At 37.8% G+C, this 27,014-nt stretch overlaps 2 protein-coding genes and 1 long non-coding RNA gene across 3 annotated transcripts in view; 1 reads left to right on the top strand and 2 right to left on the bottom strand.

Moving 5' to 3' along the window:
• The window catches only part of loxl1 (lysyl oxidase-like 1), a 21,807-nt gene extending 16,895 nt beyond the window's left edge, over window positions 1–4,912 (top strand). Inside the window, exons 4-7 of the mRNA XM_082182219.1 lie at window positions 175–331; window positions 493–588; window positions 1,216–1,331; window positions 1,696–4,912. Of these exons, the coding sequence (XP_082038345.1) occupies window positions 175–331; window positions 493–588; window positions 1,216–1,331; window positions 1,696–1,702 (376 nt within the window). The 3' untranslated portion in view covers window positions 1,703–4,912. The remainder of the gene's footprint in view (window positions 1–174; window positions 332–492; window positions 589–1,215; window positions 1,332–1,695) is intronic.
• LOC309507864 lies at window positions 3,061–18,484 on the bottom strand. Its single transcript, XR_014209258.1, has 2 exons — window positions 18,233–18,484; window positions 3,061–5,193 (listed from the first exon to the last, which is right to left on the bottom strand). It is a non-coding gene; the product is annotated as an uncharacterized lncRNA (long non-coding RNA).
• Window positions 18,485–18,495: 11 nt separating this feature from the next.
• Window positions 18,496–27,014, bottom strand: part of scamp5b (secretory carrier membrane protein 5b) — an 8,856-nt gene continuing 337 nt past the window's right edge. The window contains exons 2-7 of the mRNA XM_082182313.1: window positions 25,903–25,960; window positions 25,692–25,811; window positions 20,927–21,083; window positions 20,155–20,256; window positions 19,656–19,773; window positions 18,496–19,116 (exon numbers count right to left, since the gene is read on the bottom strand). Coding sequence (XP_082038439.1) covers window positions 18,931–19,116; window positions 19,656–19,773; window positions 20,155–20,256; window positions 20,927–21,083; window positions 25,692–25,811; window positions 25,903–25,909 — 690 coding nt within the window. The 5' untranslated portion in view covers window positions 25,910–25,960 and the 3' untranslated portion in view covers window positions 18,496–18,930. The remainder of the gene's footprint in view (window positions 19,117–19,655; window positions 19,774–20,154; window positions 20,257–20,926; window positions 21,084–25,691; window positions 25,812–25,902; window positions 25,961–27,014) is intronic.

Consider the following 27,014-nt stretch of genomic DNA (forward strand, 5'->3'; position numbering starts at 1 on the left):
CGTCACGTCACCTCAGCTAATCCGCCTCTTTGCCTAAATTCGTTTATCCGGGAATGACGCGCGGCCAAGATGGCAACGGCCGGCTCCGCCCACTTTGGGATTCATAATTGCTTTTCAGAAACATAAACATAATCAGTCTCTCTCTCTCTCTCTCTCTCTCTCTCTCTCTCTCAGGCATTACCACAGTATGGATGAGTTCAGTCACTACGACCTGTTAGAGGTGAGCTCTGGCCGGAAGGTGGCCGAGGGACACAAGGCCAGTTTCTGTCTGGAGGACACGACCTGTGACTTCGGCCATCTGAAACGTTTCGCTTGTACTTCACACACACAGGTACGGTACAGCGTAGTTTCTGTTTCTGAGTGTAGTTTCCCATTCTCTTGAAATGGCGTCAAATATATATTTACATTTAAATGTTAGTGCATAGTAATTAAAGACACTTAATATCAAGCGGGACTTTGTTGTTTGATTAAAGGAAGTGTGTAATTCCCCAGGGTTTGAGTCCAGGCTGCTACGACACATACAATGCAGATATTGATTGCCAATGGATTGACATCACTGATGTTCAGCCAGGAAACTATATACTCAAGGTAACATTCTCAAACATTTACACTCCGTGTCCCGTTTCACACTGAGCTCTTGCAAATATATTTTCATAACCTTCAAAGAGAGAATATATTGTATCTAACACATGCAAACAGAATATGACATGCTGTCTCGCTAAAAGTGTAAGTCTTTTGATGTGCGCAGCTGCATCAGGCTTGTCGTCCAACTCTTCTGTATGATATTGAGGATGAGTTCGGTATGTGTAATGTACACTGTGTGCTCATAAATAACACAGATTCAGACATGCTCCACTGTCTCTTCAAGCAGTTTGACCTTCAGCAAAACAACACAACAGCTGAAGTGCAATGATGTTTAGCCTTCTGCTCTGGGGCTCAATTGTGAAATGCTTTCATAGCAATGGAGGATTGAACGAGAAGCGTGATTTCCCTGCAGAAAGTGGAGGAATAAAAAAAAAAATTCAATAAGTTGTTATAGTTAACTCAAAATAAACCAAAAAAATATATAATAATTTGCCACTTGAAATGAAATCAAATTTAACTTGACTAAATTAAAATGTTACAAAAAAGCTTATTGTATGACCTCCATATGTATACATTTCATGGGGTGCACTTACTTTTTCCCAGCACTGAAGGTCTAAATTCTGTCTCTAGCTCCAGGTTAACCCAAAATACTTGGTGCTTGAGTCTGACTTCACCAACAATGTTGTCCGGTGCAATATCCAATACACGGGCCGCTTTGTCAAAACAACAAACTGCAAAATCTCCCAGTAAGTACAGATCGCTTTTTATAGATCATTGACCAAAATCAATCATAAAGGAATATGTTAACAGATCGATATGTCCATAATGTGCAGCATAATCTTGGGTAACACTTTATTTTAAGGTGACACGGTTACACATTACTACATGTACTCACTATAGTAATAACAGTACATTATGCATGATTACAAGTAACTAAACCTAAATCAATCCCTAACCCGTAACTCTATAGTAACTGAATTAATATTACTCAGTACTTTGTTGAGTAAGTTCAATGCAACTACGGCACCTTCAAATAAAGTATATCGTACATGTTTCAATGGCCTTTGAAGTTCATCTGTTTTCATCACCTCATTGTTTCTGCTTCTTTAGGTCATGATCTGGATGAATCTCCATGAAAGCGCTGTTCCATTGCAATGTGAATGGTGTCGCTGTGATTGTTTATTGTATTTGTCTTGGTTCTTGTGAACCTGGATTCAGCTCGCGGCGAGAGGAACGAGCACACACACGTCTGTTGTTTTCTTTCCAGACACCCCGTTATCCCTGGCTTTTCATAAAAACACACACTCGCTGCCCCCAATTAAGTCTAATTCCTTCTCGGTTTTAAAGTGGGTTACAATGCTGGAATGCAAAGTGAGATTATTGAACTGAACCGTAATTTAGATCAGGAAAATCAGCAACTGGAAACAATCCTTCTATTTTTCCAAGCCTCTCTCTTTGTCTGTGCCACTTTAGTGAAGGTGCAATACTGAAAACGGTGTATGAGAGAGAGATCGCCAGCCTGTCAGTCCTCCTCCAGCTAACCAATTAAGTCAAAAGTGGTTTTAGTTTGAATGAAGGCTCTAAAAAAAAAAAAGAAAAAAAAAAAAAAGAAATGGCTTTTGGGATTAAAACACTTTGAATAAAAGCCTTGAATCCAAAAGCTGGAAGCAGTTTATCAAGCTGTTTTTACCTTGGAGGCTTATCATAGTCTTTTACTTAACCTGCTGCAATTAACATTAAACTAGCTTGTAATGTTGCCTTGTATGTCAGTCCACTGATTGTTATAATGCAAACTATGCTATACTTGCGAAGTCCCGCTACAAGAAAAATTAAGCTGTGCCAGCAGGGATAAATGATGTTTAGTGATCAAAGGAATATTCCCGGTTCAATTCAAGAATTAACAGCATACTGTTGATTACCGGAACAAATCATTTCTAAATCCGGGTTACGGTGAGGCGCTTACAATGGAAGTAAGTGTAACAAGACCTTCCCCGGCTTCCTATAGACTGATTTTTATGTGAAGGACTCGGGATGTTTTTGCTGGGAAAATCAAAAGGACGTGATGTTTACACTCGCTCCCGAGAGCATCTCTTCTGTTCAACGAACGGATGCTTATACTGTACAATGTTCAGGAAAATGCCGAAAGATCCCTTTCAAGTCAATGTGTCATGCAAAGAAAAGAGATTAATCCAAGCTATTCTCACAGAGCCAGATCTATATTGTCTATAGTCTCAAATTTATAGTCAAACTATCATAACAATGTGATTTTAATGTCGACATGATGCCGGTGAATCTCAGATCTGATGCAAACACATCATTATGAACAGCTGTTTTCTCACTGCTGTTGTCATTTTTGTTTTCTGTTTAGTTTGTAACTGAGAGGAAAGTGCAGCACATATTTACATGTTCATCTAAGCGTCACTCGCAGCAGTGGACGGCGCCGGGATGCTTGTTAACAGTTTATCACTGCAAAGGTTTTTACAACTTTTTTTTTACTTCTAAGTGAAGAATGAACAAGAACTTTGCAGTTAGTATATCAGAGTATTGAATCACATTCAGTCTCTTGAGCGTCACGTGTTCACGAGTACGAGCATGAAGTGCTGCAGTTCACTGAACGGCCACCGGTGGCGCTAATAACAAGGGCTTCTGAATTATACATATGGCCCATTTAAGTCATTTTGCTTCTCAAGTAAATGTATCTTGATTTAGCAATGTTTAGATATTGATAGAGAAAAGCAAAAATACTGAGTTATTGCAGTGAACAACACACACTGTTCATGTCTTGTGGCTGAACTATTGAAACAGTGAGAATTTTCCCATTCACTTCCATTAAGTGCCTCACTGTATTGCTTTTTTAATGAAAAGGAGGGACACGTCAAAATAATTTTTTTTGTGGTAATCAACAATATTTAAACGTATGCATTTACATTCCCTGTAAATGCATAAATCCCCCAAAAAGGTCTACATTTACATTCCCTGGGAATCAAACCCATGACCTTGGCGTAGCTGGCGCCATGATCTCCTGTTTGAGCTACAGGAACATAATATCGTATTGTCTTGTACTGAACCCAGTAATATTCCTTAAGTTGCAAGTTTGCAAACCTTTCGTTGTGAGATTTACTTGTGCCGTGTTAATACTGACATCCATGTTGGAACATATCTATAGTTTCTTTAACTGCCAACCAACACCGTATGCTTCATATGATACAGTTAACCCACTCATGCATGCCATTAGCTATAGGTAAGACATGAACTTATTTTATCATATTGTACTCACTGTTCTTTTGTACTGTGTACTTGCTGTGTTACAGTCCAGGAATTCATATTTCTTTGTATCTGAAATTGAGATTTATGCCTTGATTTGTTAAATCGAACACAGACTTGGATGATACTACTGTTGCAAAGCTAACATTGCATAACTTGATGTTACTGACAATCTTAATACCATCCGTACCTACCTCGGAAAGAGAGACAGTATTTGCAGTTAAAAAGAGCTCATGATTATGCTACACTTGAAGAGCCTTACATGACAAACATCCAGCTGCGTATATGCTATCATCAGCTAATAGATGCATACGAAACTTCTAAGAAGCTTTCTGTGAAGGTCAACGTATATGTTCGATGTGTTTTGATGCATCAAACCCTTCAACCAAAGCTAAATGAATTCCTTTCTGCAGGGAGCAGATCTTTCGTTCACTCGCCGGCTTTCTGAAGACAGTCTGGGAAATGTGTTTTCCCTTATCAAGATCCAGATCAAATGCAGAACAGACTTTGTTTAATCGTATCTCTTTATACCCTGTATAAATGATTATTATAACATTGTTTATAGTGTAGACAGTAAATCTGTGTTCTGGTTTTGTGGTCCAGGACATCCAGGACAGCCGACCACACATCCATCCGTCTCTTCCAGCTGTTGTTGTCATTGTTGTGGTTGTCGCTTTTGTCGTTTGTGCTCCGAATCATCTGTCTTAGAGTTCATACTGGATCTTCAAATAAAGACTGAAGTGTATACCAGATTTTATTGTAGAAGTAGAAAGTCTTTTTGGGTTCAGACAATCAAAAGTCAATTATAGTGGTTGGGATTTCGCCACACACTCATCAAACTGTGACACAGTTTTAGGGGAAGTTTCCCATCTGTCATCTGTGTTTGTACAGAACATGTACTGTACTGAACGCCAGCGGTTCTGGTGTACCGAAGCAACATTTTAATTAAGAATTAGGCCTGAAATAAGAACTCTGTAACCACAGAAGTGGAACAAAGATTCATAAGAGCACATCCACTGCATCTCAGCCTTTGTTTTAAAGTAAAATAAAGCTTTTAATTTTGTTTATGTGTCTATATGGTGTTTTTAATATGTTTTAAGACAAAGCATGTGTAAATTCATAAGTCGACACCATTGCTGAGTATTTTCTCCTTAAAACTGCAGTGAACCAAAGACAGTCTCAAAAACACGCATTGAAATCGCTGGTGTTTCTGACGTCACAAACTACCTTGTAACCAATCAGGGGTGTGTTTCCCGAACACCGCTGTAACTTGAGGCTAAACTACTATAGTATGATGCATCGTTGAAGAAATCATCTAGCTCTAGTCTCGACTGTTTCCCGAAACTGTATTGTCGCAAATTGGTCGTTCAACCACGTTGGTTAATGATGTCACGCAGGTGTTGGAGTAATAACTACTTTTAAAGAATCTGTTTGAGATCGAATTAATGCCTGATTTTTTGCTATAAATTTGGACATGACATCTGAGGAATATCTCTTATTTTTCAGTTATTTTGCTTTATTTCCAGATTCACTCATAGACTCGTTCTTACACTAGAGCTCGTTCACACATGCGCACTCTTCAGAAAAGGTGTTTTAATACTCCAAAAAAATATTTTGTAATGTATTCGTTTTTTCTTGTTTTCCAGTACAAATATCGAAAACATTCATACAACACACATTGTTCATGTCTTGTGGCTATACTCAGTTCATTTGAACCATCAATATATATATATATATATATATATATATATATATATATATATATGAAGAGTTCAGATGCAAAAACCTCTAATGGCGCTTTTCCATTACCAGTACCAGCTCGACTCGACTCAGCTCGGCTCGGCTCGCTTTTCGCTCCGTTTTCCATTGCAGATAGTACCTCCACAATAGTACCTGGTCGTCATAGCGACGCCGCAGGAAACTGCCGTGACTTAATCTTTTACGCGAGACGCGCGAGACACACCCGCTTACCCACACACACAGGACAAAGGAGGAAATCGAGTGTATGCTGTTTTTGGATGTTTTTGGTTTTGTTTTTGCTGTTTTTAATTCAGGATACTCCGTCTGGCGCGTGCAATGATGACGCAGTGAATAGTGACGATTCTCTCTGACCAATCAGCAGTCTGCCTTGTTTTCACGTCACATTTTAGTATCGCCTCAGCTCGCTTAGAACCTTGCTGAAGGTGGTACGAAAAAAAGTACCTGGAAGCAGGTACAGGTACAACTTTTACACAGTGGAAAACCAAACAGAGCCGAGTCTAGTCGAGGCGAGGCGAGCTGGTTCTGTGTAGTGGAAAAGCGGCATAAGTGCCATCTGAAATTTTCTTCTAGAATGATCATTTTTATCAAGCTCGTATATTTAAGTTCAGTGATTTCACTTAAATTACAATGAATAGGTAATTTTCATTGCCATTTAAGTAGAATTACTGAACTTAAATATACGAGCTTGATAAAAATGATCATTCTAGAAGAAAATTTCAGATGGCACTTAGAGGCTTTTGCATCTGAACTCTTCATATATATATATATATGGTTAATAAGAGGGAATTACAAAATACTAAACTTGGTTCAAGTATTTATCTGAATTTTTTTTTTTTTATGCATAGAAAAATGAAGGTAAAAGGAAAAAGTATATTATCAGTTATATGTTGTGTGTTCATAAACAGACTGATTAAAAAAATATGTTGCCACAATTTGGCATGTTTCCTTGCGATATTATCACAAATAAAACAATTTACTCCAAGCACAACTACGCAATAGGCTTACAAAATCTTTAACACATTTTTTATTACATTTGAATAAAGGGTGAATATCTCAATTTCCCTATGCCACACATCACTTTTGGCCACTACTGTACATATATGAATAAATAAATAAAATTACAAAAAACAGAAAATTAGTACATTCATTTACTTCTTTCTTTTTTTTTTAAATGTATTTTTGTTTTTGTTTGCTTTGTTCTGTTTTTTCAAAACAGTGATTGCACTACTTTACTGCCTTATGAAGCATAAATCATCTTTTTATTTTGAGATGTGAAAAACAGTTTCATAGAGTGTGAACTCTGCAGTTTGTAGACGACATGCTTGTGTGTTTTCTGTGAGCAAATGTCGCCAAATAAGAGAGGTAAGACCGAGTCAGAGACCTATTAGTGAATTCCAGTATCATGACATCAGATTAGAAACGGAGCCAGGAGCCATTTTCAGCGGCGCTCCAAGGAATACGTGTGGTTTAGTTTTAGAGTAAACACGTGCGCGACATGACTGCATAGCTTTCTTTCAGAGAACAATCACGGAGTCTGCAAGACCTCAACGAGGAGAGAGAGAGAGAGAGAGAGAGAGAGATACAGCATGCATGAACGATCACATAATAATCTAGCATTTCTGTGAACCTGTACAAAACTATACGTTTTTTGAGAGTTTTTGACCTTATTCTGTTCCTGGTTGACCGTCTGAACTCGCTCAGCCCAGCTGGAAGAACAGATACTGTAGATAAACAAGATGGTCTCTTTCGATAGGAATATGTAGAACATTTCAAGATAATGGAAAGTACAGTCAGATTTCTTGTTGGAGGGCAGATGGACTCAAACACTGATGCAACAGCATGTAAGGGTTCTTCCACTTAGTTATTCCCGTTATGAAGCTCATTATGACTCAGTCGGTAACTTTCATCAATTGGCATGAATCCAGTCTGATATCAGATTCTGAGTTCTGTTGGTTGCACTTTATTTTAAGGTGCTCCTGCTCAGCCCGATCTCATGAAAGTGCGTATCTATAGCACGAATTATATTTCTCGTATCATTTATACAGCAAAAATTGTTTTTGCGTACATATGATACGCAGTTTTCACGTGCATATGATACGCACTTTATGGCGTGTAATACGCACACACTCCACACCCCAATCCTACCCAAGGGGTTTACAGTGCGTATCATTTGCACGCAAAAACTATTTTTGCCACATAAATGATACGAGAAATATAATTTGTGCGATAGATACACACTTTCATGAGATCGTGTTACAGTGAAATTACACAAATACGTTCTGCACTGTAAAAAAAAATATATATTTCTCCGTTATAAAGATAACTGAAGTAAATTTGAGCAGAAAATAGGCCTACATATTTCAGACATTCTACTGCAAAAGTTAATCAAATGAATTATGATTTACTAGCAAATACTAGCAAAGTGTTTCAGATTTTTAATAAACAATGTGATATGTGTTTAGAGGTTATGATTAGTTGCTTGTAATTATGCATACTTTACTGTTAATACTATAGTGAGTACATCTCTAACATAAGTAACAAGAACACTGTAAAAGAGTGTTTCCATTCTGTATATGTACCACACGTTTTGCAATCTGATTCATTCACATATTTGTTTGCATGTGCATTACATGCATTCTGAGCAAATCTTCAGCACATGTGCAGTCGCTGTGATTTTGCCAAATGCAACATGTTTCTGGATCAACATATTTTGAATAACATTCCTGTCTGAAATGTATTCTTAACCCTATCCCAACCCATAACCCTACCCATAACTTAGCCCTAAAATCAGAGGGAAATGAGAGGTGAATAACCCTGGTTTTAAGTCTAAACTTGACATAAACTGTAAACCTGTTCCTCAAATCTGATTGGTTGATTGGAATGTTGATCCAGGAACATGTTGGACATCAGGTTCTGCATTATATCTACCGCAAGCATGATTGCCATTTCTGCCTTGATGTCATATCTAAAAAGAAAGCATTTTAGCAAATATTTAGTACATCGGCCATGTTGTAGGCTAATAATGTAAAACATAAATACGCATCATTGCTCTGCACACGTGCTCAAGGTATTTATGAATCCGAAATAATCAGATTCAAACATTCACATGCTTATATTTTTCCTGTTGACTGGAATATGTTTTAAGAGCTAGACGACCAGTCTGATCAAAATTCATTCAGATCAGCCTTTTTACATTGAGGCTTTTCAGTCCAAATGAACCATCAATCCGATAATAAACAGATTATTTTGGTGCATGTATAGCTATCGAAGCCAAATACAATGGAGCGCTTGGTCTGCTGTTCAATATTTAATGGAGCATGACTCCGTCAGCATGAGATGTTTGTGTAGTGTGGAAACACAGGTTTGCCCGAGACACAACAAGACGTCACGACACGGTGGTCTCGGTGTCGCCGTGATTTATCTCCAGACTAGAGCCGTTCTCCACCATTAAATCAAATGATTAACAACTCGGACTCACTGGGAGATTATCTTGAACTGTTCGGATGTGAAGAGGGAGACCGAGCGGCACGGTAAATAATTCAACTATCACTTACGGTGAGAAACACAAGCGTGAAGATATTTCACTCCAGCCTCAGCGACCGGCTTGTTTGCTTTAATAATGACGGCTGGTTGCAAACGCGGAGGCCGTTCGGCTGAGCTAATGAACTCCTCATCATCTCTATTTATGTGTGCCATTACATCTGAAGGTCTTGGAATAAAGAAGGTGAGTTGTCTTGGCTCGCAGCGCTGCTCGGCAGTAAACGCCGGGAGTCCCACATCGTTCCAGGCCTCTGTGTCCTTTGCTTTTCAACCTCAATTGTCAGTTACTCGCAAATGGCCCGTTGGAGGCAACCAGGGAGGCCATATGGAGGGAACAATGTGGGAATAAATTCTCATTACAGAGGTGCTGCTAACACAGGGCAAAATTGTTGCTGGGATACTAGTTTATAGACTCTCGGACAATTGGAACAAATGACTGGGAACGGGAGTTTACTGATTTGCTTATTTTACAGATTCTTCATCAGTAGCTTCTTAGTCCTGATGAGGCTTTCAATACACAGATGCTGATGTGGCGCAAGCTTTTAAAACATTGATGACTTTGGGAGTTTGGTTTCCTTTAGAGAGCCAGTCCAAATGTCTGTAGGATCTTTACCAAGGCCATTGCTTTTTAATTCAACTGGAAAAGCAGGCAATCTTACGAATGTTCAGTTCGGACTGTGCAACATTGACACTGTTATTGAACTGAATTGAATAATGACACTATTAGCTTTCAGTAGAGCTGCACTATACAGCTGAAATGGAATTGGTTTCATAATTGATGAATTCTGCAACATTAACACTGTTATTTTCCTGTTTATTTATGTGAAGCTGCTTTGACACAATCTGTGTTGTATAAAGCGCTCTATAAATAAATGTGACTTAACTTGACAATGACAAATACTTGAATGTCCAAAAAAGCCTTAAGAATCTCAAAATAAATCAAATCAATGGAACACAAACATTGAAGGATTGATGGATAGATTTGATTGATGGATGGATGGATGGATGGATGGATGGATGGATGGATAGATTTGATTGGATGGATGGATGGATAGATTTGATTGGATGGATTGATTGATAGATTTGATTGATGAATTGATGGATGGATGGATGGATGGATGGATAAATAGATTTGATTGGATGGATGGATGGATGGATGGATAGATAGATAGATTTGATCGGATGGATGGATGGAAAGATGGATGGAAAGATGGATGGATGGATAGATTTGATTGGATGGATGGATGGATGGATGGATTGATTGATGGATGGATGAATGGATAGATTTGATTGATTGGATGGATGGATGGATGGATGGACGGACGGATGTATTGATTGATTGATTGATTGATTGAACATTGGGGTCTCTGGGACTCAAACATAAAGATATAGTAAAGTTAATCCTAAGGGTCAAGAGAACTACAGTGTGTTGCTTAATAGCACATCATGTTGTGAAATAGTAGTCCTGCACTGTAGTGTGTCAGTATCTTACAGGCATGATTATAATTCATAAACAATGAGTCCCATCGTTAAAGAAAAAACAAAGAAGTCTTAAAGCTAGCCAGAGGCTTCGGTTAAGAGTTTAAATAAAGTTTGGATTACATCATGTGTTTGCAGTTGTTTGCAAGGGTGTGATGAATGCTGTACACAAGTCGACAACATGAGACAAACAACAGCTGATGTAATGTAAGATTATAAAGGGCAAACAGATTGTTTGTCCTCCAAACATGGATCTACCAGATGTCTTTATTCAATGACTGTGAACAGAACACAACGCAGAACCATGTAGTGTTGGAGCACGTGCAAAAATCAAACCATGTTTTTGGTTTGATATATATATATATATATATATATATATATATATATATATATATATATATATATATAGTATATAATGCAATGAAATTTTATTTGGAATATATGTCCTGTTTATAGACTGTTTATATTCATGTGCACAAATAAAGCAGTTCATGATCCAGAATTTGCAGTGAGGCATTTCTTAGGTTCACTTTATTCCATCGCAAAACAAATAATAAGCTCACAAGATGTTTATGTCTCAGAGTTTCTCTTTGACTTTTCTTTACTTTCAGCCACCAGCACTGTCAGATCAAGAGTGTGTTGATCATAAAGTCAAGAGACAGAAGGCATAAGAGAAATTCCTGCGTAGCGTATGTCTGCACACAGTCATATGGGTGTGATAGAGAGAGTTTGTAAAACACGAGGACACAGCTCTTTCACCCTTGAGTGGGAGAACATAAAGCTCCTCTGTTCCCTGGACTCTGGGCTGGAGAAGTGACTCCTGTGTTCCCCTTCACAACTACTGACCCTTCACTCTCCGATCACCACCTTAAACATATTTACCATGTTTGAATGCCCCATTATGTTCCTCGTGATAGTGTTTATTACGATATTGATCAGGTTGGAGGGCCGCTGGGCTGCTTCTGGCTGTTGATTTGGGGGTAGAAACGCAACTAACAGGGAACGTTCTTCCAGTAACGTTAATAGAACGTTCGTTCAAATTTCTGGACTTTAATAATGTTCTCAAAACATCAGCACAAAAACATTTATGCATCATTCAAAGAAAAAATTTTGTTGAATTTTTTTTTTTTAAAGTGTTTCTATTTGTTTCAGAGTGTTCAAAGAACATTCAAATGTAACGTTCCCATAATATTTGAAGATGATACAATGGAATGTTCCCTTAATGTCCGTTAAACCAGGAAGAAAAACTTTTTAAAAGATAAAAGAATTGGACATTTTGAATGTTCAGAGAACATACTCCAATAGATCAGTCTGTAAATGTTTACACTTTAGCAAGGTCAAGGTCATGAATTGGATTCCCCATGATAATAAAACATACAGCTTGATGGTTACAGCTGTAAATGACAGTATTGTTTTGTGCTTTATAATACAGCTCTTGGTGTATCCATGCACTTCTTTAGTTGCCTGACAGCATTACTACAGTTGGCAAGTGAAAACAGTTTTCATAACTTAATGGAAACATTAGCCAAACGTGTTTAGAACATATATTTGTTATCTGGTAAAGCAGCTGTTGTCTCTCACACTAACCATGGTGACCCGAATCCCAAACCAGACAGATGAAGTCACGTCCCAGCCACCATTACTTTATCATGCCTTCATACAGGCCAAGAATACTGAACTGAGCGTCTACAGACTTTCTCAAAGGCCAAGAAACCCAAGGAACAAGTTGTGCCTTTTTTTAAAGTGTATGCTATAGTATACAATGTGCTGTACTGCATCCCACAATGAATGAGACCCATAAGCCCTTGTGCTTATTAATTATGGATGTTTGGGCACAGAATGAATACCTGGGCAGGGATGGACTGAGACTCAGAATCAGCCCGAACCTTCCCGTGTGAAAGAGAAGTGCACTGTGTTGAATGTGTGCTTTTAGTATACTTCACATTCTACAGGAATATTGGTGACTCTTTATTTTAAAGTGTCCTTGTTACACTGTAATTATGCATTAGGGTTTGGATTGAGGTTTGGTTTAGGGTTAATTACATGCAATTATATATTTGCATAAAGTTAGGGCTAGGGTATATATATATATATATATATATATATATATATATACACTCACCTAAAGGATTATTAGGAACATCATACTAATACTGTGTTTGACCCCCTTTCGCCTTCAGAACTGCCTTAATTCTACGTGGCATTGATTCAACAAGGTGCTGAAAGCATTCTTTAGAAATGTTGGCCCATATTGATAGGATAGCATCTTGCAGTTGATGGAGATTTGTGGGATGCACATCCAGGGCACGAAGCTCCCGTTCCACCACATCCCAAAGATGCTCTATTGGGTTGAGATCTGGTGACTGTGGGGGCCATTTTAGTACAGTGAACTCATTGTCATGTTCAAGAAACCAATTTGAAATGATTAGAGCTTTGTGACATGGTGCATTATCCTGTTGGAAGTAGCCATCAGAGGATGGGTACATGGTAGTCATAAAGGGATGGACATGGTCAGAAACAATGCTCAGGTAGGCCGTGGCATTTAAACGATGCCCAATTGGCACTAATGGGCCTAAAGTGTGCCAAGAAAACATCCCCCACACCATTACACCACCACCACCAGCCTGCACAGTGGTAACAAGGCATGATGGATCCATGTTCTCATTCTGTTTACGCCAAATTCTGACTCTACCATCTGAATGTCTCAACAGAAATCGAGACTCATCAGACCAGGCAACATTTTTCCAGTCTTCAACTGTCCAATTTTGGTGAGCTCGTGCAAATTGTAGCCTCTTTTTCCTATTTGTAGTGGAGATGAGTGGTACCCGGTGGGGTCTTCTACTGTTGTAGCCCATCCGCCTCAAGGTTGTGCGTGTTCTGGCTTCACAAATGCTTTGCTGCATACCTCGGTTGTAACGAGTGGTTATTTCAGTCAAAGTTGCTCTTCTATCAGCTTGAATCAGTCGGCCCATTCTCCTCTGACCTCTAGCATCAACAAGGCATTTTCGCCCACAGGACTGCCGCATACTGGATGTTTTTCCCTTTTCACACCATTCTTTGTAAACCCTAGAAATGGTTGTGCGTGAAAATCCCAGTAACTGAGCAGATTGTGAAATACTCAGACCGGCCCGTCTGGCACCAACAACCATGCCACGCTCAAAATTGCTTAAATCACCTTTCTTTCCCATTCTGACATTCAGTTTGGAGTTCAGGAGATTGTCTTGACCAGGACCACACCCCTAAATGCATTGAAGCAACTGCCATGTGATTGGTTGATTAGATAATTGCATTAATGAGAAATTGAACAGGTGTTCCTAATAATCCTTTACGAGTGTATGAAGAGTTCAGATGCAAAAGCCTCTAATGGCGCTTTTCCACTACACAGTACCAGCTCGCCTCGGCTCGCCTCGCCTCGCCTCGCCTCGACTCGACTCGACTCGGCTCGGCTCGGCTCGGCTCGCTTTTCGCTCCGTTTTCCATTGCAGATAGTACCTCCACAATAGTACCTGGTCGTCATAGCGACGCCGCAGGAAACTGCCGTGACTTAATCTTTTACGCGAGACGCGCCCGCTACCCACACACACAGGACAATGGAGGAAATCGAGTGTATGCTGTTTTTGGATGTTTTTGTTTTTGCTGTTTTTTATTCAGGATACTCCGTCTGGCACGTGCAATGATGACGCAGTGAATAGTGACGATTCTCTCTGACCAATCAGCAGTCTGCCTTGTTTTCACGTCACATTTTTGTATCGCCTCAGCTCGCCTCAGCTCGCTTGGAACCTCGCCGGAGGTGGTACGAAAAAAAGTACCTGGAAGCAGGTACAGGTACAACTTTTACACAGTGGAAAACCAAACAGAGCCGAGTCGAGGCGAGCCGAGGCGAGCTGGTACTGTGTAGTGGAAAAGCGCCATAAGTGCAATCTGAAATTTTCTTCTAGAATTATCATTTTTATCAAGCTCGTATATTTAAGTTCAGTAATTTCACTTAAATTACAATTAATAGGTCACTTTCATTGTCATTTAAGTGAAATAACTGAACTTAAACATACAAGCTTGATAAAAATTAATATGGCACTTAGGAGCTTTTGCATCTGAACTCTTCATATGCATATATGCAACATGTATAACAAGGACACTGTAAAATAAAAGTGTTACCGGAATATAAAAAAAAAAGTAAAGAGTGCACTTAAACTTAAAGAGAGAGAGTACACTTTTTTAACTGTTTCTTAACACACTTTAAGTACACTTATACTGTACTTAAGTATGCTATAGTCTTTTCTTCTCTATTGTGCCGCATATCCGCGAGTGAAACGCTTCAGGAACAAGAACAAATGTGGGCGGGGCTTGATTGTGTCTGTGGGGAATTGATTGGCTGGTTGGATGGATGTGGTTTGCTATTGGCTGATCTCATGTGAGTGACAGGTTGCCCCGCCCTCATCATCAGAGAGGAGAAGAGATGATGTGCACAGATAAATCATTTTATAACAGTTTTAAGAGCACAAAGCGCTGTATTATAAAACACAAACCAGTGCTGTCATTTACAGTAATAGAGCTGTAACCATTTATACAGTGACATCAACCCAGCTAACACAAAAAATGCTCTAAAACCATTTAGCCAACATTCCCTTTAAGTAATGAACATGTTATTTCTGAATGTTCTCCAAATGTCCTTTTTTTTTTTTGGTCATACAAACATGAAGGAAACATTCCATTTTATAATTCTTCAAACATTATGAGAATTATGCTTTCTTTTGAATGTTCTCTAACAAGTATAACAACATTTTTAAAAAATGTAAGACAAGCGTCCAACTATAACGTTTCAGAGAAAAGGTTTCATGATAGATTGATAGATGTATACATAATGTTTTTGTGCTAACGTTTTGAGAACTTTATTAAAGACCAGATAACGTTGAATCAACGTTCTATAAACGTTACTGGAATACGTTTTCTCAGAAGATCTATCCCTGTTAGCTGTGCGTACAGTAACTTAACTTGAACCCTGTTCAGAATGACTTCATTTCCGTATAATCCGAGCGCTGCAGAAGAACAGATGTTGCGAGAGAGACTCGGAGAGAGACCCTAAGGCAGATCATACTGTAATCTTCCATCTGCACAACAGGAATGTCCACCTCATGATCAGAGTTGGGTTTATAAACGCCTGCTGAGTCGCAATACTGATACCGTTCATATGAATTTCAACATTTATTGTTTGTCTTTAAGACTTTGAACGGGTTGGCACTAAAACACCTGGAGACATTAGAGAGCTGGCGCTCCTCTGTGACGCCCCTGAGATCCTCTGATCAGTTTCTCTCAGTGGTTCCCAGATCCAGATTAAATCGTGCTTTTTTAGTTGTCGCCCCCAAACTTTGGAATTCATTGCCTTTTTGTATTAGATCTGCTCAGACCATCTCCAGTTTTACATCTTTGCTAAAAGCTCATTTATTAACGACGGCTTTCAATCACCCGGGTTATTAATTATTAGGTGAGTGGTTGTTTTATGTTGTTTCCTTGTTGTGTGTTTGTTTTTTATTATTATTATTATATTATTATTGATGTACAGCACTTTGGGCAACCTTGCTTGTTTTTAAATGTGCTTTAAATAATAGTAATAATAATAAATATGTATGTGCAATATTTGATTTCACTGTAACTGTATGCTGTCGGGCAACTAAAAGAAGTGTACCAAGAGCTGTATTATAAAACGCAAAACAATACTGTCATTTACAGCTGTAACCATCAAGCTATATATTTTATTATCACGGGGAATCCGATCCATGACCTTGACCTTGACCATGACCTTGACCATGACCTTGCTAAAGTCATTTACCAGCACTGAAACATCAGTAACACACTGTACCTTCACAAGCCCACGTGAAGTTTGATCCGATATAATATACAGTCAGTGATATAAAGAACATATGCTTCACTGTGATGCTGCTGACTTTATTGGTTATACTCCATAAAACAATTTGATTTAAGCTGGAAAATATGCTCACCTTCATAATTCACACTAGGAGTTTTATTACACGCCGCCTCTGTGTGAGTGCAAATCGAGTGTCTAAAGCAGAGGACGTCAGTGGTGTTTATAACAGGAGACTCTCTTAATGTGAATGATCCCATCATTACTCTACGAATGGTGAGACTGGTCTGAGAAAGAAAGAGAGCGTTTATTGTCGTCTTCAGGAATCTAATCTGGGATCAGACACGTGCTTAAACGTGTGCCTAACTGAGAATCAAGTTATTAGCCTGACAAAGTAGTGTTGTTCTCCGATTGTGATCTGCAAGTCGGTGCAGTTTCTGGGGAAAATCCCAGTCTGGAAATATCTCATCCCAGAACAACACTGCGCCCTGCTGGCCCAAACACTCCACACAGTCATCCATGAAGCCCGAAGAGGAAACAAGTGTGTTTAATGGTTCATTTATATGCTAACTCATTACAGTCAAGAATCTGTAGCCCTGGTTTTACTAACACTTTACAATAAGGTTCATTAGTTAACATTAATATATGAAGAGCAATACATTTGTTACAGTATTTATTAATCTTTCTTAATGTTAGTTAATAAATATCCAGCTGTTCATTGTTTGTTCATGTTAGTTCACAGTGCATTAACTAATGCTAACAAATACAACCTTTGATTTGAATAACGTATTAGTAAATGTTGAAATTAATATTAACTAAGATTAATAAATGCTGAAGAAGTATTGTTCATAGTTCATGTTAACTAGTTAACTAATGTTAACTAATGAATCTTATTATAAAGTGTTACCCTAGTTTTATATCACATGGAAAGCCAGTCTAAAACATTCTTTGAAAATAGTAAAGATTTACACAATTCCCTTTTCATGAATATATTACAGGATAATCTGCGGCTCTGCGTTCATCAATACATGTAATGCATTTACACTCACACAGTGACCTGACAAAACACAAGCAGGCCTCTCCATGTAACTCAACATTTCCTACACATTATACATACAGTATATCTGAAATTAAAACTAAATAAGTCAAGTTTAATTAATTAATTAATTAATAGAGCAACCTGTCTACTAGCCATTTATGATACTAAATAAGTTGTTTTATATTACAATCACTTGAGTAGTTTTTAGCAGATTAAATAATTTAGAATAACTAGAACAAATATATATTCACTACAAAGTTCAAATGTTTAAAAATAATGTCATAGACTATGCTCACGCACAAAACAAAAATATTTCTAGCTAAAATAACATTTTATAAATATTAATATTTACTTATGACATTTCTAGGATGTTCTGTATATTTCATCAAAATTCCCTTGTATGTTTTATACATTGTATTAAAATTATACACAATTTAAACATTTCCTGATATTTCCAGCTTTTCCCTGATAGCTAATCTCATCAAATCTGCATAAAGTAATTTCTAATGTCACATGGCGGTAAAAATAGGCTTAAATATACACAAAACTCAAAGTCACACACATAAAACAAACACACATACACACACACAAAAACACGTCATCTTTCAGCTCCATCACGTCACGATCAGCTGAGGCCGGACACGTGTCTCCCGCTCGGCCAGGAGTGTGTTTCCCGTAGCTCTAGTCACGACTGTTTCCCGTACACCGCCGTAACTCGCCGCTTCACTGCTATAGTACGATACACCGTTGAAGAAATCAACTAGCTCGTTGAACTGCTGATAACAACAGAACTTGCGACCATAGTTGGTTTAAAGGTGCAGTCTGTGAGAATGACAGCTAGTGGTCGAGATAGGTACTGCAGTCCAAATACAAAATATCAGAGATCGTTGTTTCCCCGCCTCCTCAGACTCGACGCTCACGCGGGTTGCCAGATTGAGAACACGCAACAGTAACGAGCGCAACATACATAAGTTGATGAGTTGATTTATCCGTGTTTTAATATGCTCTCGTTCATAGAGATTTTTAGATACAGAGGCTTTTAAGGTTGTGTAGAATCTGCAATCTCTGACCCAGTTTATTTGCTGGCTGCAATACGCTGTGTTTCCCACCAACTGGCAACCCGGGGTGTCGAAATACTATTGGCTGAACTGGCAGTGGGCGGAGTCACACAGACCAAAACAAAAACCGACTGACATCACGAAATGTGTAAAATAATAAGTAAAATAACTGTGTTTTTCCGAGAAACGAGTATGTGAACTCAGCATGTTTCCTAAATATCTGCAAATATCTTATGGTGTTTGTATGCTTTAGTAGAGTGAAAAAGTTACACATTCAGCACCTTTACTGATGCTTCTGGGAAACACACTCCTGCTCTACTGATGACTGGGTGTGTGCTGGTGTTTCACATGGTGTTGTCGTAGGAGGGTGTGGAGTACTGTGGGGTCTGCGGGGTCTGAGGGCCCTGTAAGGACCCCAGGGCTGCCTGCTGCGCTGCCTGCTGAACATGAGGGTTTTTCCAGGCGCCGGAGACCCACTCCTCCTGAGCTTTACTCATGCTCCCGCCACTGCCTCGGTAGAAGTTATGAACCTGCCCAACACAGAACCATGATGAGGATGAGCAGGACAATAATGTTGATCAGCGTCAGTTTTATACGGGAGATTATTTACGCCATGGAATAAAAAAAATCTGAATTTAGAGAAAAAGGTCATAATTGTGAGATATACAATTTTTTTTTTTTAAATGGACAAAATGTCAGAATTGTGAGATGTAAAAAAATGTGTAGAAAAAAAAGTAAGGATTGCGAGATATTAAAAAAAGTCAGTATTATGAGATCAAAAGTCGCAATTACTTTTTTATTTTTTAATCCGTGGCGGAAACAAGCTTCCATGATAGGTCGATTATCACCAATTTTTACTGGCTTCTGATTGGCTTTTCAGACGCAAATCCTAAGGTAACTCTCGCATCTAATTAACAACCACTACATGCTCCAGCCTCACACTTACTAACACATCACCCAACCAGCCCCAAGACTTCTGTACACACGTCAGCTAAACGAGCTGATACAGTGAGCGGGTAATGAGCCGTCCCGCTGACATACGTGTGTGTGTGTGTGTGTGTATCGGTACCTTCGTGAGCGCGATGAAGCAGATAGCAGCGACTGCAGTGAACATGAGCGTGGGGATCAGCATGATGATGGAGGCAAAGATACTCGTGCCAAAGAAGGAGATGGTGCCCAACCAGCCACTGAAACATCACACACACATCATGCCATCACACACACACATCATGCCATCACACACACATCATGCCATCACACACACATCATGCCATCACACACACATCATGCCATCACACACACATCATGCCATCACACACACACATCATGCCATCACACACACATAATGCCATCACACACACACATCATGCCATCACACACACATAATGCCATCACACACACACACACACACACACACACATCATGCCATCATGGATATTACACATGCATTAAACACAATACAGTAATAGATGCAGTATTAGTGTCCGCAGGCAGAGGTTTGTGTTAGCGTTCAGAATCCTGATATTTGGGAATAATATGTGGATGCATTTGCACTTAAAGGGTCTTACCAAACACCCCATCCTGGAATACCAATGGCCTGAATTATAGAAATGAACAGTTGTGCCATGAAGACGAAGAAGAATGCCATGAAGTAGAACGAGCTGTCAGTCCTGAACAACAACAACACAGACAAACAAATACAGAACTGTAGTTATCTAAACCATAATCATATATGTGTAATGGATCAGTTGTTGATGTTATTATTACTATTATTTATTAAATTAATATAAATTAATACATAATTAAATACATGCATTATTCATTTACCATATTATAATGATGATAACCATTATTATTATTATTATTATTTGAATAATATTACTATATAATCTATATTTAATTAATTAATTAATTAATTAAATAAATATAAATTTACCATATTACATATAAACAAATACATAAAAGTTATTTAAACCTTAATGCATCAGTTGTTATTATTATTATTTATTAAATTAATATAAATAAATAAATATATAATTTATATTGTATTAAATAAATAAATAATGGATTCATTATACATTTACAATATGATGATAATTATTAAAATCATTATAAAATCTTTATTAAAATTGAATTATATGAATAATAATAACAATAATAATAGATTAATTGTACATATGATGATTATCATCAAATATTAATTAATATTAAAGACTAAATGTTATAAAACACAAATGATCAAAAATAATAATAAATAATGATAAATATAAATATAATCACTTTATAAAATCTGAACAATTCAGTAATTTGCTGATGCACTAGTAGGCCGGGGATGCTCACTTGAAGGCATTGTAAATGGATCTGAACCAGCACACATATGAACAAGGGGTGAAGAGAACGACCCATATGATGGACATGCCGAAGTTCGTCACTCCTCCTCCACCGAACATCCACGCCATACAGCCGAAGAAGTTCACCAGCAGGGTGACGCCGTACACTGGACACAAGAGCAGATCTCACTCCATAACTCTACGCAACTCTACGCGTTATTAGCACAGGTGCAAACAGATGTGTGTTTGAGAGAGAGAGCAGAAACACTTCATTTCCCAAGAGAATAAGTAAGGAATAATTGACGACAGGCCGTTGAATTATTAGAAAAATAATGCACACCCGAGGTGGTAATGCGGTCACGACGCGAAGCGGAGTGGCCGTTACACCTCGGGTGTGCATTATTTTTCTAATAATTCAACGGCCTGAAGTCAATTATTCCGCTTATACTACAGTTACCACACCTCGAAACATTGTTCAGATTATGTATTTCAAGACGTTTGTAAAGTTTGTGTCATTAAAATGCTCTTGTATGTAGGACTAATTTCTTACGCATCTAATCCCATGCCTCCGTTGCTAATTCCAAAACGTCATTTTAGAGTTAGTAACGAAGGTTTGAGCCGCTGATAGCAGACTAATGCTGAGTTAGGGTTAGGTAGAGTTAGTAACGAAGGTTTGAGCCGCTGATAGCAGACTAATGCTGAGTTAGGGTTAGGTAGAGTTAGTAACGAAGGTTTGAGCCGCTGATAGCAGACTAATGCTGAGTTAGGGTTAGGTAGAGTTAGTAACGAAGGTTTGAGCCGCTGATAGCAGACTAATGCTGAGTTAGGGTTAGGTAGAGTTAGTAATGAAGGTTTGAGCCGCTGATAGCAGACTAATGCTGAGTTAGGGTTAGGTAGAGTTAGTAACGAAGGTTTGAGCCGCTGATAGCAGACTAATGCTGAGTTAGGGTTAGGTAGAGTTAGTAACGAAGGTTTGAGCCGCTGATAGCAGACTAATGCTGAGTTAGGGTTAGGTAGAGTTAGTAACGAAGGTTTGAGCCGCTGATAGCAGACTAATGCTGAGTTAGGGTTAGGTAGAGTTAGTAACGGAGGTTTGAGCCGCTGATAGCAGACTAATGCTGAGTTAGGGTTAGGTAGAGTTAGTAACGAAGGTTTGAGCCGCTGATAGCAGACTAATGCTGAGTTAGGGTTAGGTAGAGTTAGTAACGAAGGTTTGAGCCGCTGATAGCAGACTAATGCTGAGTTAGGGTTAGGTAGAGTTAGTAACGGAGGTTTGAGCCGCTGATAGCAGACTAATGCTGAGTTAGGGTTAGGTAGAGTTAGTAACGGAGGTTTGAGCCGCTGATAGCAGACTAATGCTGAGTTAGGGTTAGGGTTAGGTAGAGTTAGTAACGAAGGTTTGAGCCGCTGATAGCAGACTAATGCTGAGTTAGGGTTAGGTAGAGTTAGTAACGGAGGTTTGAGCCGCTGATAGCAGACTAATGCTGGGGACACACAACTACCCACATAGCAACATTGTGTCTGCAGTAACACAGGGTTTGTAATGTGAATATATTAATAGTACAACACAATTGTTAGATTCAAATTACCTCAGTGAAACAGGTTTTTTAATGGTGATTATAAAACCATCAACAGGTAATCATCATCACCTGATCTCATTTCACTTTAGCATTCTTTGCTGCTTCAAATGTGTTTGACACACACACTGTCACAGCAGCCAAAGAAGACAACAGATATAATAAGAGTTAAGAGCCCAACTAATGGAAACACTATTCACTGTTATGGTGACTTCAAATGAACCAGAGTTAAACCTCTGTTAATTCTCAATACAAACTTTTGTAGACGTCTGACAGAAATAAAGTCAGTCTGGTTAGTAATAAGTGAAGCTGGTAATGCTGTTTGTGGAGTTGTTTAATCCTCTTCTGCTGAGATCTTCACAGATTTAATGTCTTCTTTTCGCTTCAGTTGATTTCATCTTAGACTGTGGCTGAAGTCAGTTGTAGTTCTTGTGTTTCTGCTCGTCTCTTTTTCTGTTCTCTTCTTTTCTTCAGTGATTCTGCTTGTTAACAGGCTTATTAAGGCTGAGATGACTTCATATTTAATATACACAGATTTTGTGGCTCAGATAAGGTCCAGTTCTGGTTTATTTCTTTGCTCTTGGCTGACATGTGACATTGCTATGGCCTGCTTGTGGCCCAGATTTGGCAAACAGAAGCGGCCCACCCAAGTGCCGTAATTCCACGCTGCACGTGGGCCAGATCATCTTTCCACGTGTGCCAGTCTGCCAGATGTGGGCCGGATCTGGGCCGACACAATGTTGCTATGTGGGTAGCTGACACATTCTCTGACTGTTTTCATCGACATGATCGACTGCAGCAGATTTTAAACACCGACTTTGAACACAGACTGAACGCGCTGAACACGCGTTTGGACATGATCAGTCATAAGTATCAAATTACATTTATTATGCAGTTATTAATGCAGTTATTAGAGAGAGATGTTGCAATAATGAGACAGAAAAGCATGTGCGTCAATATTATTATTTATTTATTAATTCAATTCGTTTTAATTAATTCGTTCATTCTTTTTTTCTTCATTATTGACAGATGACAGTAGACTAGCCAAATAAATGAAACACAAAGCCCTTTTAACAAGTAGGCCTATCAATAATTATTTATTTGTTATATTATCTGCATTAAAAATCCGTGCTGCAGGACTATCCATTTATTTAGCCTATATTCAGATTAATTTTCTATTGATTATAGATAGGACTATATACTTTATTTGTTCAAATTAAACTGCATGTTTCTATTGATTGTGAAGCTAGACATTGAAAAATTGCAGATCAAGCGCATGGGGCGAAATGCTTTTTCTTGTTATGAATTGTATCCTATTTTCCGTTATTACAGTTGACTACGCGAAGTGATATGGAGCTGTAATGCGGTCAAGACCTGCCTGGAACTACTTTAGCCGTGCGTTTCCCTGAAAATAATGCACACCTTAGAACGTTCGTCAACCAATCAGATTCAAGCATTCAACGGCCCTGTAGTATAATACGCTATATGATGATCACACACCACTTCAGAGAGAGAGAGAGAGAGAGAGAGAGAGAGAGAGAGAGAGAGAGAGAGAGAGAGAGAGAGAGAGAGAATCCTCAGCTGTCAACACAGAGTAAATGCTTCATCAAGCAGAGAAACCTGAACACCCACATTACACACATATAGCATTGCATTTGCACAAAGGTTCTAATGCACATGATTATGAGTGAACTAAAGCCATAGCAGTGTCATCAATGAATGAGGCTGACAGACACTAGAAACACACAACTGTGACATGCAGTCGACTCCATGAAATCACACAAAGAACAAAATAATACTTTGTTCCATGCCATGAAAAATATGTTAAATATTTATTTTTCTTTAAAAAAAATAATTAAAAAAGATTAATGATACAATATTCTAAATAAAAAAAGCATGCAATCTCACTCAAAAGCAACACATAAAGAATACCTTAAGAGGGATCAGCTACAGGTAGATCTACAGCAAGAGATGACCATAATTAATGTATATATTTACAATAACATAATGTATATTTTTTTATAAATACTGGATCCACATCATTGTTGAAACCATCCTTAAGGAGAAAATACACTCAATGACTCCTTTAGTGAAGTGAACAAATGCATCACCAATAATGTAATTAAATGAAGATAAAGCTTCTTTATTGGCGTCGACGGTTCCATGAAGAACCTTTAACATGCATGGACTCATAGAACACAAAGTTGATTCTGTGCTACTTTGATCTAATATTTAATGTTTTTTTTTTTTTTATGTTGTATATTTAAGTAGCAAATGAGAATCGATACAATTATTGACAATATTTTGAGACAAATGTCATCTTAAGGATTTTCAGTTTTATTCAAGGTAATTAACAGATTTTCAATACCGGAAGAATATGTAAAAGTACGGTATTTAAGACGCACCGCAATGCATAATTAACATGATAATAAACACCTGACTTTTACTTTTGTTGACATGGTTAGAATCCGGTGGTAAATATCATAAATCAAAGTTGGCGTCCATCTTAATCACCATTATAGATAATCACCATATTTATAAAGAAATCATCATATTTAAAAAAAAAAAAGAAGATGTTATTAATATAATACAATATCAAATGTATTCGTTACTACTGTAAAGCTTTATTACATTATGATGATGCTCATTCAGTGCTTTCAGAATATAATTTTTTTTTAAATAATTTTGTTTCTGTTATTTTTCAAATTAAAACATATTAATGACAGTATATTTATTGAACAAAAATCAATTATTTTATTTATGAAAATAAACCAATTGTTTTATATATTTTTTGCTAAAGTGATTGTTTGGTTTTGTTGTATCTTTTTTCCGTGCTGGTTTTACCCCGTGTGTCTGTGAAAGACTTCGCCACCTCTTACATTTATACCATTGTTAAACAAAACAAACCACTTTTAGGATTTATTTTCACACAAAGTGTGTTGCTCCATCAATGCTCAAGAATAACTAAAAAAATTCAATTATATATATATATATATAATTTTTTAGTTTTTAGTTATTTTTGGAACCTGCAGTTCCACCTCACACCACTAGGGGACCAAGAGTGTTAAAATAGCTACAGATCAGTCGAGTGAGACGCTGCTTTAGACATGTTCATCTGAACACTTAACTAAACTCAACAGAGTATTTGTGAACTCGACCTGAATAAGATCGATATGTAAGTTTGTTGTCCAGACTCACAGATCCACAGGTAGTAGAGTCTCTTGCACATGGTGCGGTGCTGGTCAGGAATCTCCTCAAAGTCCTGATGGAAACACGGCCTCAGAGGAATAAAGCCAGGCAGAGGAGGAAAGTTGTTTTCTGCAGGACAGACATAAAGCAGTGCATCAATGTAAAATACAGCTGCTTATCGTTGAGCTATTAATGTAATGAAATATATACATGGACTCACCAGCCATTGGGAAACAGGCGACGAATATTAGTTCTTCAGAGCTGTCAATCTATCAAACCTACATATGAAGAGAAGAGAAGGGACAAATACTGTATGGTAATATTCTACATATTTTCAGTTTTATTGCCCATGAAATGAACACACGTTGACCAACATTAGGGCATGTAGGGGTAAGTTGTGACGATATAACCTACTATAAACATCAACCATCAAAAAGTCTTACAATTATTTAAATTTAGTTATATTAAAATTGTTTTAATTAAAATTAGGGGTGGAAATCACGATAGGATATTATCATAATTCTTAAGCCACAGTACAATATTATTGCACTTTCAAACATGAGTATTGCAATTAAATATATTATCTGCAAAATGTCCCCAAAAGAAAACTTTGTCCACATCCTTGTTCGACATTTTCCTTCCTCATATTTTAGACATATTTAATAGAAACTACAGAAGCCAAATAAAAATGTTTTGCACATTACAATGTTTGCACACTTAATTAAATCTAATTGTTTTTGCAATACATTTTGTTAAGCAATTTTACAAAGAAAAACATTACTAAAACCCTTATGAACAAGCCAAAGGTGATGCTATACACAAAATAAATAATACATAAAAATAAATAAATCACTAAAATTAAAGATAAACATTAAACTGACTTCATATATATGATTTATTTGTATTACAGCAGAAGTACTACAGGTAGCCTAAATAAGCCTAAATAAGTGGGTTATTTGTAACTATTATCTCGTCTACAGTAAATAGCCTACACTTAAAAAAAATAAAAATAAAAAAATAAAAAAAGTTATGAAACAATAACCTTTAGTTACTGAGATAAATAACCCTTGACGATTTCCCTTTGTGACAAACATGTTCTTCAACAATCTGAAGTTCAACACTGTATTGCATCCTGAAAGTATTAAAGTAGGCTAACGTGTGTAATGTCTCAGAGTCTTCTGTCGGAGTGAGTTAAGAGCTCGTGGATTAAGAGGAAGGATCACAGAGAGTGTTTTCTAAAGTGACCCATATTGACACATTAACGTGCATCTCAAAGCAGATCGCAACATTTACTACCTTTACACGAGTGTTTACAGCCCTAACGTTGCATTT

This window comes from Leuciscus leuciscus, assembly GCF_965113295.1.
Source record: "Leuciscus leuciscus genome assembly, chromosome: 10".
Lineage (NCBI taxonomy): Eukaryota > Metazoa > Chordata > Actinopteri > Cypriniformes > Leuciscidae > Leuciscus > Leuciscus leuciscus.